This window comes from Syngnathoides biaculeatus, chromosome 21 (assembly GCF_019802595.1).
Source record: "Syngnathoides biaculeatus isolate LvHL_M chromosome 21, ASM1980259v1, whole genome shotgun sequence".
In the NCBI taxonomy this organism is placed as follows: Eukaryota; Metazoa; Chordata; class Actinopteri; order Syngnathiformes; family Syngnathidae; genus Syngnathoides; species Syngnathoides biaculeatus.
Genome location: NC_084660.1, coordinates 3,358,513 through 3,373,585, shown reverse-complemented (window position 1 = coordinate 3,373,585; position 15,073 = coordinate 3,358,513). Strand labels below are relative to the sequence as shown.

The window sequence follows — 15,073 nt, the reverse complement described above, 5'->3', positions numbered from 1 at the left end:
CCATGCACTCCAACTCCGTTTTGTTATTGAAGTTTACATTTTCACGGCAAAATCCAAATTGTTATTTAACTCTATTCGGAAATGTGAAAAGGGGAGGAGCTCATTTGATCCGGAACAGATGAGGTCAACATAATTTGAGAAATGTTGCAAAGTTTTATTAGGCTTGAAAAAATTAGAATGTGCGTTTTTGCTTCCATCCATATAACTCGAGCGCAAACCTTCACGGCCTAACGTCGCTTCACGAAAAAAAAAAAAAAAAACCCACAATATTCATAGCATTGCGGCACAAGACTGGTTAGTCACGTTAATATTCCAACACATTAGGACAAAGAAAGTAACAAGGCCAAGTTTGAGATTTTAACGGAACCTAAAGAGTCTGCTAAAAGTATAGAACCGCGAGACGCAGGTTACGGCGGCCATTGCAGACTGAAATATTGCCATCTTCGCGCCAAAAAAAAAAAAAAAAGTCAGCCGTCAGCAGATTGTCCTCGTCAAAGAAGCAAAATGTAGTTTTTGGGCACAACTCCCCGCTTACCGCCGACGACTCCCACAATCCAGTGCTCATCCGCAGACTCCACGTGCGTGATGATGTCGCCGGGCTGGAGGGGGGAACGACGAGAGGCGGTAAGAAGGCGTCGCCGGATGACGAGTTTCGACGCGCGTCTCCGTCAGCTCACCTTCACCGTCAGTTCGTCGTCGCGCTCGGCCGTGAAGGCGAATAACGCTCTGGCCGCGCCCCTCACTTCCGCATTCTGCCGCGGGATCGGCGGAGCTGGAACCAGGTCAAAACATTTCAGCCAAACGGGCGACGATAGCGAGGCGACCCGCCCGAACCAAGTCTGGTCGGGGACGAAGCCCGTGTCGCACCCTGGCAGGACTGCGTGAACGCGGCGGGGTACAGCCCCTCCCTCTCGGCCAGTCGGCCCCTCCTCCATTGGGAATCCACGTGTTCGATCACTTGGATGTGCGCCCCCTTGTGGAAGGGGAGATCCTCTGCGGTCTGTCCGGGAAAGTCGAAGAGCGCCACTACCCATTCGCCCGCCTGAGTGCCATTAAACGCGTAAAAATGTTACAGTTGATATCGCATAATATTCTACACGGGTTGACGTTAAAAGCTTTTTTGGTCCAGAAAGGGCAAGACGTTCTGAGAGAAATTGTAAAAAAAAAAAAAAAAAAGAGTTGTAGGAATTGTTTGAAACTCACCTCAGATTGTTTTGAGGATGTCACAGTGACTGAAGAAAAAACAAAAAGCTTGAATTATTCAACATCCAGGAAAGCCAAAAATCGCCGGCGCAGCTCACCGGGACTTTCGTCGGCGAGTCGGGCAAAGCTCAGCGGGAAGAGTCCCACGCGTCCGTGAATTTGGCCACGGCCCCACTGTTGGTCGACGGGTTCCAGGAGGTCGATTGCGTCTCCCTGGGAGAAGCTGAGCTCGTCGTCGTCCGCTCCCTCAAAGTCAAACAAGGCCACGTAGCGGCGGAGGCTGCACACGCGCACGAGACGCAAACGAGTGAACGACAAATGGAGGAAGGGGAAGGGGAAAAAAAAAAAATTGGTGCGTCGGACCTGACGGGAGGCGGCTCGGCGTGTTTCTGCGTGGCCGGCTGATGTGACACGCACAAAAAGTCCATTTTAGGAGAAGAAGAGCTGCGAAATGCCGGGCAGGCGTACGAAGGCACAAAACAAGCAAACCTGCCAGCAGGAGTCCAAGCCGGGTTCCGGGAGCAGCACGTCCAGATCCAGAAGACAGTCCGTCGTGCCACAAAGGGGCATAACGGCGGTCGGCAGAGGCTCCGGCGGCGGGTCCTCCAGGACGATGAGGACTTCCTGTTTCTGGGACACAAGAGTTTGACGGCGGCGGACCTCCTCGCTCCTCTCGGCGACCTTTTTTGTCCTTACCGAGTGGACGGGAAAGAGGGGATGTCCGGGCTTAGGCCGAGGGGGCAGAGGGGGCCCTCTCTTCGACGCTCTGTGACCGCCCAAGTGCGTCTGCGGCCGAGGCCGGCTCGCCGCCGCCGGCGGCGGCGGTCGGGCGGGGACGCATTTGACCGCCGGTGGTCTGGGGGGGAGGTCCTTCACGCTTGAGGGCCTGCAGAGAGGAGCTAAGGTTAGCGCTGGCAGGCTAGGCTAGGCTAGCGTTAGCGTCGCATGTCTAGCGCGGGGGCTACGCAAACATTTTGGGAAAACGGAAAAATTATGGCTCTCTGACCCCTGTTTCGGGACCACTTTATCAACGGAGGTCTGGAAAAAAAGTGGGGGCCCGAGACAACCAACGAGAGATAAGCAGCACGTCAGCGCCTGTACCTCGGGGGGAGGGGCGGCTCAGTCGTAGCGTCGGCCTTTTTTAGGACGGGGGATGGCGGCTTGGCGCGGCCGGGAGCAGGAGCCTTGGAAGGGGCTGGATTTGCTTCCAGAGAGGGTCCTGAAAAGATAACAACACCTGTAAAGAGGCTTCATTTTGAAAACTTTGTGCGTCGGCCTGTGGCAACGACGTGCAAACCAAAAAAAAAAAAAAAAAAATCATCTTTAGAGAGTTCGGGGTCGTGTTCACACACAAAGGCTTCTTCTGCGCACACAATCAGCCGATTTTGAAGCAGAAGCGGCCAACTACAAACAAGTCTCTCACTGTCGCCGCACGTTTGCATTTGGCCCCTGAAAGGCCGCATTGTGCCGCGGCGGCGCACAATACCCGCGATGCAACTCCAGAGGTCGGGCAGGTTAGCCCGTTTGCGATTCCTCGGTTCGGAAGTGGTGACAGCATGAGGCGATTTCTTTCCCCCCGCAGGCGTAGACAGCAAACAGGTTTTTCCTTTCGTGTCATTTCCTGTGACGCGTCTCTCTCGTGCGGCGCGGGTGTGGCGGGGTGACGCGGCCGAGAACGGATGTCGTTTCGGGCCAAACTCAGGCTAGCGGGTCAAGTGTCAGCGAAATACGCACGCACCTGATTGCATTGCAAAACCCCCGACAATTTGTTGCCAGGTTTTGGGGATATACAGAAAAGAACCGAGACAAAAACATCTCGAAAGTCAAATCATGAGATCACGAGGTTAAAAATAGTCCGACGTGCTTCTCCTTGTCACATACGAGGCCCAAAACCCTTTGAGGAAAGAACAAGACTTACCCGCGGGGTTCACAGTATCCTGAATGTGTGCTTGTGCCCCCCTGCTGACCTCCGGGCAAGGCCTGGGGGGCCCCGTCGGGGTCACTTGTCCGGACGCGGCCGCCTTCTCGTGCGGCGGTGGCGCGCCCACGCTCGTTCGTGGGGCCACTGGTGGTCTGGACGGAGATTTGGTCGAGGTCGGGGTCTCGTTGGGGGATGGGTGGGTTTCTGCAGCGGGACCCTGGGGGCCGGGACAGGCGCGGCGGAGAGGGGGTGATTCGGGAGGGGCTCTGTGGTCAGCAGCGGTTTGGGCTTCAGGACCTCAGCCGGGCTATCGGTGGAGTCCGCAGCGGATGCTTTTGGGAGGCTTTTGGGTTTAGGAGCGATCGCGGGAGGAAGACCTTTGGAAGGTTGCCCTTGGAGACGAGGGCGGGGCCGAGGTCCGGGTCTCTGGGCGACTGCATCGGTGCTCGGGTCGCCACGGCTCTCGTCAAGCGCCACCTGTTGCTGCTGCTGCTGCTGCTCAAAGGCTTGGATCCTCGCCCTGAGGGCCGCCATGTCCCCGTTCTCGTCCTCCTCGTCCGATTGGCTGAGCTCACTGTCGTCACTCCGCTGCTCGGGGACACCCCAGGCGTCGGAGCTGAAGGCCTCCAGAAGCTCCTGAAGGTATTTCCCCCCGCTCCCGTCCTGTTTGCCGACGTCACTGCGAGCGCGGGCGGCCAGCGTAGCCAAGCCGTCTTCTCGCAGTTTCACCAAAGTCTGAACTTTGACTTCATCGCTGACGCGGTTCACGGTCGACCTGGATCGGGGGCGGGCCCTGGGCCGATCCGGCGGGTCGGGGAGGGGCGCGGGGCCGCTGCGGGGAGCCGGGGGCGACTGGGAACCGATTTTACTGTCGGCGATGGGTTGCCGCTGCGGTTTGAGTACTGAAGAGAAAAACCGAATAGTTTTGACTACAGTTTTAGACAGTTGGCTCGTCACAAACTCAGATTCCGGACTTGTGAGCTTAATGGGTTCTGTGATTGTCATGGAATCAAAGTTTGAATTTCAACTATCGCTATAAAGGACCGGGCTCTCACCTGGCGCTCCAGAAGAGGATCCGGGGTCTGTTTGCGTGGCAATGGTGGTTCTAAAAGCCGGATGAGACCCTGACGGACCCGACAAAGATGCGCGCGCAGCCTGCTCCTGCGTCTTCTCCCGGATCACCTCGTCGTAGGACGGAGGAGGCTGGGGGCGGCGAGGAAAATGTACAAGTGCCACGCGGCGGGGCGTGGGACGGCGGGGGCGGCGCTACCTGTACGGACGGCGGGATGGTGGGTCCCCAGATTTGCGCGGCCGGAGGAGGAGGGGGCGGGAACGCGCCAGGCGTTCCGGCTAACCAACAAGGTGAGGGAAGCGGTTCGGCGGACAAGATGGTGATCTGCGGTCGCCTGGCAACGGGGCCCCTGAAACAGGAAGTAAAACGGGATGGATAAAACGCACCTGGCAGCGGCGGCGAGAACGACTTGGTTCCTTTACCTGGCCTCCCCGTTCCTGTCTCTCTCTCTGTCTCTGTCCCGTGGAAGGTCAGTAAAACTGGACCTGCTGGTGGCTGAGGGATAACAAGTATTGGGATGTGCCCGGAAGACTTTCCCCTCAAAACATTTTTGCATTTTTTGTGTTCTCACATTTCTTGATGGCTTCTCTGAGGGACCAAAGCGGGCCTTGGCTGTACAGATAAGACGGAAAAACGGTTAGCTGAACACTCAAACGGTTTTCAAGGTGTTGCGGAATGTCGGAATGGAGCCTGAGCTTTTGCTTTCTGCTTAGGGCAGGATAGCGGCTTCGAGGTTAGCCCCAGAAAGACATGCTGACGCTGCCCCCGGCCGGTTGCCCTGCCAACAGGCCAACAGCCCAAATACTTTCAAGTGTGTGTCAGAGAAAAAGTGTGGGGGCGGGGGGAGGGGGTAGACATAGTCGAGTGGGGATGGACTTGAAGCACAAAAATGTTTTTAGAAGGCAAGAAGGACAAAGCGCATGCTGGGTTACACGCACACAATAACTGGAAAAAGCACAAAAACATTTCAACCTGAGACGGTTCTCCGGCTTTCTCCTGGCAGCACGACCTGTGGGGGGATGGGGGGTGGGGGGGGGGCGCACAGAGAGACAGACGTTGTCGCGAGAAACAAAACGCTCAACGTCAACGTGTCATCGGCAATCGGCGGCCGTCGATCGTCCTCAGAAGGTCTCCCGCCGACATTTGACCCCCGCAAACACGGAGACGGACTTTCTCGCCGGCCTCCTCCCTGCTTTGGACTGCTGACTTTTCTGCCGCTCTCCCCTCCGGGAAGCGGCGCCGCGATTGGCTGCAGCAGCTTCTGCTGAAGTCACGGCGCCGCTCTTAACGCTTCCAGATGTTTGGAGCCCCCGCCCCCGAAGCTAACACAGCAGTAGCGCAACCCCTCTCGGTCACGGCTTTCACCGAAGACCCTAACTCCTCCTAATTGAATCCCACGTGATGGTTACTAACCCCCCCCCCACCCACTACAAAATACGCAGCCCAACACTGCATGGACATCAAGAATTCCGGGGTGGGGGGGGGGGTGGGGTTACCTGGTCAGAAAACCATCTCATCAATCAAGAGCAGCTTGGCTTTTCTCAGGCCTGCCCCAGACGACCTTTGACCCCAGACGGTGGCACAAGCACGTGTTGACACAAGAAGCGGGGGGGGGGGGGGTGACACTCGTCTGTACTCGCTCGGTGGTTAATCATCTGCTCAGTCAAAATTATCTATTATCATCCAACACACCTCGTACCATTGATTAGTAAAACAAAAAAAGCGTGTCTTTTTGACAATATAGTAATAATGATTTATTTGGAAGAAAGGAATCTTTTCCATGAATAACGCCGTATGTTTGACATTTCCCAAAAACAATTTGACTTATTTCAAAGTGGACACACCACAGAAGGGTGCCGTTAACAACCGTGCTGAATTTGAATGATTTTTCAGAATTGGGCAAAAAAAAACAAACAAACAAACAAAAAAAACACTCCTCTATTCTGTCTGCTGTAAACTTCGCTAAAACCACATCCCACTCGCCCACCAAAGATTCTGCTATGACCCGCAAAAAAAATCATTGCTCGCGCCGGCAGTCGCGCAGCTATAACCACTCGCTGACGCTGATCTAGTTGTTATTTTTCTTGATATTTTTCCATCCTCCTCGCTATCCTTTTTTTGTTTCGTACGAGACAAGGTTAGCGCACTCACAGCCAACGACGAGGCGCTCTAAAGGAGCACGCCGGCAGACTTGCTAGCAAACCATAAGTCCCAATTGCAGTGGATGACCGCTGATGCCAACGGAGACCCGTGCCGGAAGCCTCAGCCCATCGAAGGACAACATTGTAATTTAAAAAATAAAAATGAAAAAATCTGAACTGAAATTGTGGGAAAATTGAGTACTGCACATGTTCATCATTCACCTTCAAACATGGCTCGTGTATTTACAATTAAATCTCTGGACTCACTTGACAGGGTCTTTAATCTTTTTGCAGCATCATAAAATTGCGACTTCCTCTTAGCAAAACAAACAAAAACAAAATAAACTTTATTCTTCTAAAAAGGTTCGGACTTCTCATCCTGAGAATATTTGTGAACGTGTGTTTCTTCCAAAACGTTCCCTGGAAAAATTTGCAACTTCGTTGACCTAAAAAGGTCTTGGACCCCCAAAAAATTGAGCCGACCCAAAAGAACCGTCGTCGTCTTGTTGTTGTTGTTTTTTTTTTTTTTTTTTTTTTTTTTTTTACCTTCGCTCCCGCTGGACTGCCGTCGCACGACTTGTTCCCGGGCGTCCCTCCTCAAACTCTCGTCGTCCTCCTCGGGCCGAGCCTCGGCCATGTCTGCCCGAATTTCGGAAAACCTGCCCCGAAGTCGAGCTCGCCAACGAAAGACGGCTTCGGAGGGCCTCCCTTCAACCGAACCAACTTGTTGACTCGACGCCGCAAACTTTGCGCCCGCTTCCCAGCTCGCGAGAGTTTATCGTCCGGCCCCCCCTGATGACGTCGCATCAAGCTTAAAAAAAAAAAAAAAAAAAAACGAAAAACAAACAGGACTTGTAGTTTTAAAAAAGCGTTTTGCATTTAATACTTAAAACAAATGAAAATGTTAAAAAAAAAATATAAAGAGAGAACGCGACTGGCTCCTTGGGGGCGCGGCTTGCCGAAGTCAGTGGGCGTGGCCATGCATTTACCTACCAGTGATTGACAGCTGGGACGCTTAAAGCCCTCAGGAGCGCAGCGGAGTTCGGAAAGGACTTGGGGCGTCCCTCCAGAGCGAAATCACAACTGCCAAGGTAAACAACAAATAATAAATTACAAACTAGATTTTGTAGATAGGTTGTCCCTACATAGGCAATTGTCAGCAATATAGCACAAATCTTGTCAAAATGATGCTGCAAAATGTATACATTTCTTTTGGTTCATCTTTGAGAAATATACTATACTCAAAAACGTGCAAAATCGGCACTTTTTGCATGTGTGTGGAGGGCCACGTGTTTGTAGAACTCGGTCGTGTCCATTTGTCATCAGTTCAAGTCATTGAAATGAACAGCTCTGCAAAAAAAAAAAAAAAAAAAAAAAAAATGGGAAAGCCTCCATTTTTGTTGTGTGAAGGCGTGTCGTTGTCTATGCGACAGTTTAACGGGGGCAGCAGCAGGCCGTTTGGGATTAAACATCGCCGTCCCGTTTGAGATTAATCTCCTTGCCGCGTTCGGGCTTCTGTAATTTACGAGGGCCGAGGCGGCCTTGAGTCAGAATCGGAAGCGGCTTTTATTGACCACGCGAGCCGCCGTTCGGTTAAAAAAAAAAAAAAGCGGCGGGACATTGTGATTTCCGAGGAACGCCGAAGAAAAGTGAGCCGTGCCGGAGGTGGTTGTAAGGATTTGGAATTCACGGAATGTCCCGGAACACCCAGGGTGGGTCTCGTTCCCGTTTTCCTGTTTACGTGTGGCTCCTGACAAAATCTCTTGTCCTGTCCCTGTTACGGATTATTTAGTAAAGAGGTGGTATGAGTTATTATTTTTTTTTTTTGTAACGATGAACTCCAGTGGTGCCTTGAGATGCGAGTGATCTTTCAGAAACTTTTTGAAATACAACAAAAAAGGATTGATTGGTGCCAGATAAAAGTTGAGTTAATCTGAACAAAAACACAAAGATTTCAAAGTATATTTAACACGACTACATAACTTTGCCTTTTGGTCAGAACGCACGAGAAACGCCACAGATAGGCTAATGGATCGGGGTGGAGGCGGGGGTACACCCTGAACTGGTCGCCAGACAATCGCGGGGCACACCGAGCCGCACAACGGTCGCACCCACAAATCACGCCGACGCTGCGATTTAGAGCCTCCGATTAATGTTTTTGGAATGTGGGAGGAAACCGGAGTGCCCACCCGGAGAAAAGCCACGCAGAGTTCCTGAAGATCTGTAGTCTGCTGTAGCTGTCAGCTGCAAAACCTGGTTACTACCTGGATTATGCTGCCCCCAAGTGGGCAAGGAGTAAACCAGAAGCCGCAGCCTAAAAAAAAAAAAAAAAAATAAAATAAATTTATCATAAATAATAAACTTCAACAAAGTAGGGCTAAGTAACCGTCAAAAAATGAGATTTAAGTGTTCTGAATGATGACGAGAGTGAAATCACGGAAGAAATTCAACTCTTACCTCAGAGCACCACTGCAGGTAAAGGGAAATACACACTCCGAGTGTCCGGCGCAGGATCCTGGCCGGGCTGGCAGCGATGGCCGGATCCCCGTGCCGACCCCGGAACATGACCCCGCTGTCGGACCGCAAGTCAGGATGATGGCGTCAGCCGTGGCCGGCGGCAAGGGCAAGAAGTCACTGACCCTGCGAGGGGTGGACCCCGAGACGTGCATGATCGTGTTTAAGAATCACTGGACCCAGGTGGGCGCGGTCCGCCAAACGCCATCGGCATCGCGTGACGGCTCATGTCGCTCATCGGCTCTCCTGGGCCTTCAGGTGGTGAAGATCCTAGAGAAACATGAGCCGAGTCGCGGAAGCGCAAGCGCCCGGAGTTTCCTCTCCGGCCACGGCGGCGCCCGACCCGGCTCCATCCCGCCCGACGAGGCCAGCGCCGTCCAGAACTACGTAGAACACATGCTGTTCCTGCTCATGGAGGAGGAGGCGGGTCAAGGTGAGAGCCAAAAGAATTTATCTTTCTGCGAGGAACTGTTTGACTTACGGCGAGAGGAGGGGTCAACCCTGGATTGGCATTCAACCACACCTCAATCCTCAGGAGGAGCAATGGGTCCGATTTTGGAGTTTGTGGTTCTGGAGGGTGTGATGGAGCGCCTGTTCCTGTGGAGCTTGAGGAGACAGTTCACAGAGGACATGAAAGTGGAGCAACTCAGGATGTACCAGATGCTCCTGACCCGGGCCCACCAGCCGCTCCTGCACCACAAGCCCCTGCTGCGACCGCTCATGACGCTGCTAGCCTCCTGTGGCGGGGCCAGCACAGGTAAGATTCTCGGTCCTGGTAGAAGTGACCCCCTTGGGCATTTTTTGTTGTTGTTTTTTTTTTTTTTTTTTTTTTTTTTCCCTCTTTAAGACGCCGGCAGTCGCGTGGAAGCAGAACTGGTCCTCCTGTTGAACCAGCTGTGCGTAGCTCTGGTGAAGGACCCCTCGGTGCTGGAACTGTTCTTCCACAGCAGCCAGGACCAGGGTGCTGCCAACTTCCTTCTCTTCTCCCTGCTTATCCCGTACACGCACAGGTTCTTGAGCGCACAGTGAAAATCGTTTCCCCTACCGCACGCTGAAGGTCGTCCTCAACCCCCTCAGACAAGGTCCGGTCGGTCAGCAGGCCCGAGAATCTCTTCTCCTCATCATGTCGCTTTCTGCGTCCGATCCTCGTGTGGCCCAGCACATTGCGCAGAACACGTACTTCTGCCCGGTGAGTTTTTCTGCAAACACAACTGTGAGGGGCCTCCATGCCACCTGGGGGCGCCGTGCATCAATCACCAGGAGCCATCCCACGAAAAAAAAAACGGCCGACGTTAATTTACGGCAAAGCGTTGGCCACTTGGCCTACATCAGGACGGAATCATTCACCTTATTACCTTCTCCAGAACTCAGTAGGACTGTACTTTACAGACATTTTTGGAGCAACTTTTTTGGTTTTGATCCACTTGGCGTTGTGCTTGAAGACTCGCCGAATTGCTACAAGTCAAGTCCTTCGTAAGGCAACCGGCATCAGCATGCAGGGATTTTAGTTGGTTTTCAATGAAGTACGTACGGTACATAGTCCTCGGCATGGTGGTTTAGGAGAGGGAATGACCTTTGACTCCAGGGGCCAGGTGACTCCTGAGAACAATATCGAGATTTTGGAAGGAATTGTTAGCCACTAAAAAAAGGAATGCACGGCTAACGTGGCACGTCACCTTCAGATTTTGATGCCATGTGACTACTCTGACCTCAATCTTCTTGTAGAGAACGGATTAGTAAATCAGCACGAGACTGGCCGGCAGTCCAGGGCGGGATTAGTAAATCTGCGTGTGACTGGAGCACCATTTTGCTCATCCTGTCCTTGTTTAGAGGTTGTTGTTGGGGTTTTTTTTTTTTTTTTTTTTTTTTTTTGCTTTTACCTGTGGCTCCACCCCTTACCCCAAGATAAGGAATAGTTTCTTTCCTGCATAATCCAGCCTGGAATGTCACTCCATGTGTTTGTTTTTGTGTTTTGTCCCATCTTCACATTTAGGCACATACCTCAAACTTTAGGCCCCGGGACAGATTCAGCCCCCCCTCCCCATTTTGGGGAGCCATCGCATGCAGCAAAATCGATAATCTATTGAGCGATTTGCTGAGCTCGTGATTTACCAGCGACAGTATTAACTATCAAGCTGTGTGCCGGGAACAGGTTCTGGCCACGGGTCTTTCCGGCCTCTACTCCTCTCTGCCGGCCAGGTTGCAGGTTTACAGCGAAGACTGGCACTGTCTGGACCGGCCGGACTGGCAACAGGTAACCGTGACAATCGCACGCCGCTCCGAGGGAGGCGAGCAAATGACGCCGAGGTTCTTCTGTTTCAACAGGTTCCTGCTCTTGTTCACTTTGTGCATTCGCTCGAATTCTGCAGCGCCGTCACCAGCGTAATGCAATCTTTTGTCGTCTTAAAACGACAACAGCAGTTTTCTCTACATAATTTCGTACTTTTCACAGGTGACTCATCCATCCATTCGCTGCCAGCTGCTGAGTTACATCCACAATGGCTTCTTGGTGCCCGTGTTGGCTCCTGCCCTCCATAAGGTACATAAAACATCCCTGCGGTTTGAGACATTGCCTGAGCTTGTGTTTTTGCTACTGTTGCTGGGCACAAGTCCCTTTTCTCCACGATTAGTGCTGGATTACTGCAAAATGTCTGTGCGCAAATTTATATAACAGCTGACAGTGGAGGAGGTCATGACGACCACAGCCTACTTGGACCTGTTCCTGCGCACCATCTGTGAACCAGCGCTCCTGCAGACCTTCCTGTCCTTCATCCTGCTGCACACCCACGACAATGTGCACATCCTGGACACGCTGGTCAGCAGAATCAACACACCCTTCCAGGTAACGCGGCCCAACCCCGCCGCCGAAAGCGGATCCGGATCGATAACCTGGTCTTGGTGCTCCTCAGCTGGGCACAGTGTCGCTGGCACTGTTCAGGACACTCATCGGTCTCTTCTGCGAGGACGTCATGCTGCAACTCGTCTTCAGGTCAGCCTGATGGAGATGTCCGGTAAAGCTGCAGCTGTAGTTGTACTGCCCCCACGTGGCCAAGATGTGCACACCACAAGGAGCGGAACAATATCCATCAGTTTAATCATGGTTTTCCTAATGTTTTCCCGCAGTGCAATATGATTATTTTAAATCTTTTTATGACTACATGTACAAAATGAAAAGTGGACAATACAGCAACTTGTGGAATTGAAATGATTGAAAATGTCAGGAAATACAAAACTTTGAATTTTCTCGTCGGTAGTTCCCCTACCTTGAGCCGTCGCCTTATCGTGATGGAGGCGTTTGTGTCCCAATGATCCTCGGAGCTAAGTTGTCTGGGTCTCCACGCCTCTGGCAGAGTCAACCATGGCAAACAGTTCCTAGGTGAGGGACCAGAAAAAGCACGGTCCCCGAGAGTCCCTAGTCCCTCAGTGTCCCCTAACCTTGACCCACCTTGTTTGAACATGGTCCAGTTTGTGATGGCAAAAGTCTTTAAGTGCCTCAAGGGATCCTTCTGGGCCAGAACTACTGTGGTCCCTTTTTTGGAGACTCAAGTGATATTTTCCAGGACTAAAAGTTGTAATAACTTGGCTCATTTGTTTAGATGAGTGTCGCGTGCGTGTCCTCAGGTTCTTGATTGCTCGCGGCCACCTGAGCAGGAAGAGGCGCTCCTCCTTAACGCACAAGGCCTGGTGCTCCTCCAGCGCCGCCTCCTTCCTGCTCCTCCTGCCCTCCTGGTCCCCCGTCCAACTGCCGAACACAAACGCTCCCTCGGAGCACATTCGCTGGCCCAAAGGAGCAGGTGAAGGTTGCTATTTGGTGGGGGTACCATGAACCCCATCACACACTTCAAATTGTGCACTGTGGTGGTCAGATGTGTTGGAAGATGACAGCGTCGGTTACTGGCGAGGCTCAGACTTCCTGATGGAAGTCAACTACCTCCACTACCTCTCAGACGCCCGACAGGCCATCGCTGCCTCTAACAGGTCGATAGCCAGTCCGTGTGAAACATCTGAACAGTTGACTCCGGTATATTTGTGGTTGGGCATTCACAACTTCACCAATTTGCAGATTTTTGTCTTTCCCCTCAGTGCATGTCAGCGGTGGTCGGCCCCTTACGACGGTCACAATCCGCCGCCGGCCCCGGACCGATCTGGCATAGGAGATGACACCGTCGAGGAAGACATTGAACAGGGACTAAAGAGCAACTCTGCTGCCGCTTCCTTGGCCTCGTCATCTGTGGATGTCGTCTCCAAGAGTAACCAGGCAGGAAGAGCCGGCTCTGCTCTGGAGCTAGAGTGGGATGACCTTTTTGTGGACGAGGATCAGTCATCGTTGGGTGGCAGCTCTGTCGCACCTTTACCACCGCGCCACATCCAAGAGATGCGACGCAACGCCATCAAGCTGGTGCGTGGCGCCTACGTGGAGGAGGGTGAATTTGAGGATGACATTTTGGTCTACAACCTTGTCGCGCAAAAAGACGCCAAGGCTGCCATTTTGGAAAGAAGGATGGCTCCAAAAGGACGAGGGCGTGGAGGTGGCGTCCCCTCTGCGACATTGGGAAGGACGGTACATGAAACGGTTAACTGCATCATGTCCTCACGGAGGATGAGCGAGGACGGCGGAAAGGAGGATAAGAGGACTGAGGACTACAGAAGCCAGTCGAGGAAGAGATGCGAGGACCTCACCGACGCAATTACTGCCGTTTGTAATGCGGACTCCGAACCGCACCTACCAAATCACATTGTCTTCAACGGCCATCCATTGGTGACAAACACAGACTCCAATCTGCTTGACAACAGAGTCCAGCAGAACGACGACGACTTTCTGTCCCAGTACTACGAGCTGATGCACGCTCTGGGGGCCGAGCCGGAGTGTGAAAACATCCCAGACGACGTCTCCAACTTTAGGAGGCGCGTTCAGAAGCTGAAGCAAAGACTAGCAGAGGAGGATTGTGGTGAGAGAGAAGAAACGGAAGAGGAGAGGATGGACGAGGAGGAGGAGGAGGAAGATGGGGAAAGGCACGGTGTTCCGTTTACAGGTGGGTTAGTCGACCTTTCCACTTAAGACTCGTCAAATCTCACAGTTGCTCACACTAACCTTTTACCCATGATGCCACAGGACCCTTCATCAGCGTCCTGCTATCCCGGCTGGAGAATCTTCTGGACAACTCCATCGCCGTCAACCTGCTCGTGACTGGCATCCTGGCTCAGATGGCGTCGTACCCGCAACCTCTGCTGAGAGCGTTCCTGCTCAGTACACAGACACACCGGCAGCCTGGTGTGCGTACACTGTACCAGGTAGCGTCACAGAACAGAATTGCATTTCAAGGGACTGCTGTTTTCGCGCCCTTGTTTGATAGAAAGGAACTTCAATTCAATTTTGTTCAATTCACTACGTAGTACCAAACATGGATTCCCAAATTAAGGTCTGGCGGAAGCCAGGGGGTCCCCACAGTCTAGTTTAAGAGCCACTTAACGTCTTCAGGAGTCTCTATCCGGACGATGTGCGTACTTATGCCTAGGTGCTGATGTCACTTCATGGCCAAATCGAGCGCTACATACGAGGCCGGCCAGAGTACCCTGCCTTGGTCACACAGGCGTGGAGGTTCTTGCTGGCAAAAGACCAGGACAGCAAGCTCAGAGGTTAGTCGGTCTTCTTCCTATATTGGGCACGGGTCGAAACAAAAGAATACTGTGCTGGGCCTGTATGACGTGATGACACGCATTGAGGCCCAGCTCACGTGGGTGTGTTCCAGAAAGCCTTCCGTCTCGGGGAAGCGAAGATCCTGAACGTCCACTCCCCAACGGCTCCATGAGGAACTCTCTAGCGGTACCCCACCTCGGTCTCCTGCCGCCCTGTCCAGCCATCCCGCCCCAAGATAAGAGCAGAATTTTTGCCGTTGTCCTCTATGCCGAATTCCTTAAGGAGTTGGCCGCCATCGCCTTGGAACAGAGCATCGCTGCAGACTGGAACACGGAGGAGTAGAATTGAAAGAAATCTGTTTGTGTGTTTCTATGTCCTGGAATCCCTTGAATTTTTGGATGCTCTAGCAAAACTGACCCTTATTTTCTTTGTACCTTTTTTTTCTGTAAATCACAATTCATGTTGTAAATTAAAATGATATGGACGAAAGAGGCATACCTCTACCTTTGTGGCGTCAAGTTTATTCTCTGGTCCTCCTTGGATAGGTTTGGTGCTTGCGTATCCCGGGATGGGATAGGGATGGG

At 52.6% G+C, this 15,073-nt stretch overlaps 2 protein-coding genes and 1 long non-coding RNA gene across 5 annotated transcripts; 1 reads left to right on the top strand and 2 right to left on the bottom strand.

Moving 5' to 3' along the window:
* Window positions 1-140: 140 nt before the first annotated feature.
* On the bottom strand, window positions 141-8,999 carry LOC133494393 (SH3 domain-containing protein 19-like). Its single transcript, XM_061808178.1, is given in 21 exon segments — window positions 141-599; window positions 678-772; window positions 868-1,042; window positions 1,204-1,232; window positions 1,302-1,483; window positions 1,567-1,604; window positions 1,693-1,833; window positions 1,900-2,089; window positions 2,305-2,422; window positions 3,122-3,275; window positions 3,278-4,026; window positions 4,180-4,327; window positions 4,395-4,545; window positions 4,619-4,691; window positions 4,768-4,808; window positions 5,169-5,205; window positions 6,884-7,148; window positions 7,331-7,420; window positions 8,527-8,651; window positions 8,795-8,909; window positions 8,977-8,999. Coding segments are annotated over 17 exon segments (2,520 nt in total). The 5' UTR covers window positions 6,975-7,148; window positions 7,331-7,420; window positions 8,527-8,651; window positions 8,795-8,909; window positions 8,977-8,999; the 3' UTR covers window positions 141-491.
* LOC133494388 (FHF complex subunit HOOK-interacting protein 1A-like) lies at window positions 8,903-14,981 on the top strand. 2 transcript variants are annotated; one of them, XM_061808171.1, is made up of 16 exons: window positions 8,903-9,034; window positions 9,110-9,284; window positions 9,387-9,608; window positions 9,699-9,861; window positions 9,929-10,040; window positions 11,004-11,105; window positions 11,177-11,233; window positions 11,304-11,390; window positions 11,526-11,693; window positions 11,761-11,840; window positions 12,473-12,645; window positions 12,718-12,829; window positions 12,935-13,884; window positions 13,965-14,143; window positions 14,368-14,488; window positions 14,602-14,981. In XM_061808171.1, exons 1-16 carry the CDS (start codon window positions 8,930-8,932, stop codon window positions 14,829-14,831), a joined length of 3,036 nt encoding a protein of 1,011 aa, XP_061664155.1. In that variant the 5' UTR covers window positions 8,903-8,929; the 3' UTR covers window positions 14,832-14,981. The 2 variants fall into 2 exon arrangements, with proteins under 2 accessions (XP_061664155.1, XP_061664154.1); XM_061808170.1 differs by having other exon boundaries at window positions 8,904-9,284.
* Window positions 9,950-11,005, bottom strand: LOC133494394 (uncharacterized). 2 transcript variants are annotated; one of them, XR_009793282.1, is made up of 3 exons: window positions 10,383-11,005; window positions 10,199-10,306; window positions 9,950-10,084 (listed from the first exon to the last, which is right to left on the bottom strand). It is a non-coding gene; the product is annotated as an uncharacterized LOC133494394 (long non-coding RNA). The 2 variants fall into 2 exon arrangements; XR_009793283.1 differs by having other exon boundaries at window positions 9,953-10,084; window positions 10,207-10,306.
* Window positions 14,982-15,073: the final 92 nt, after the last annotated feature.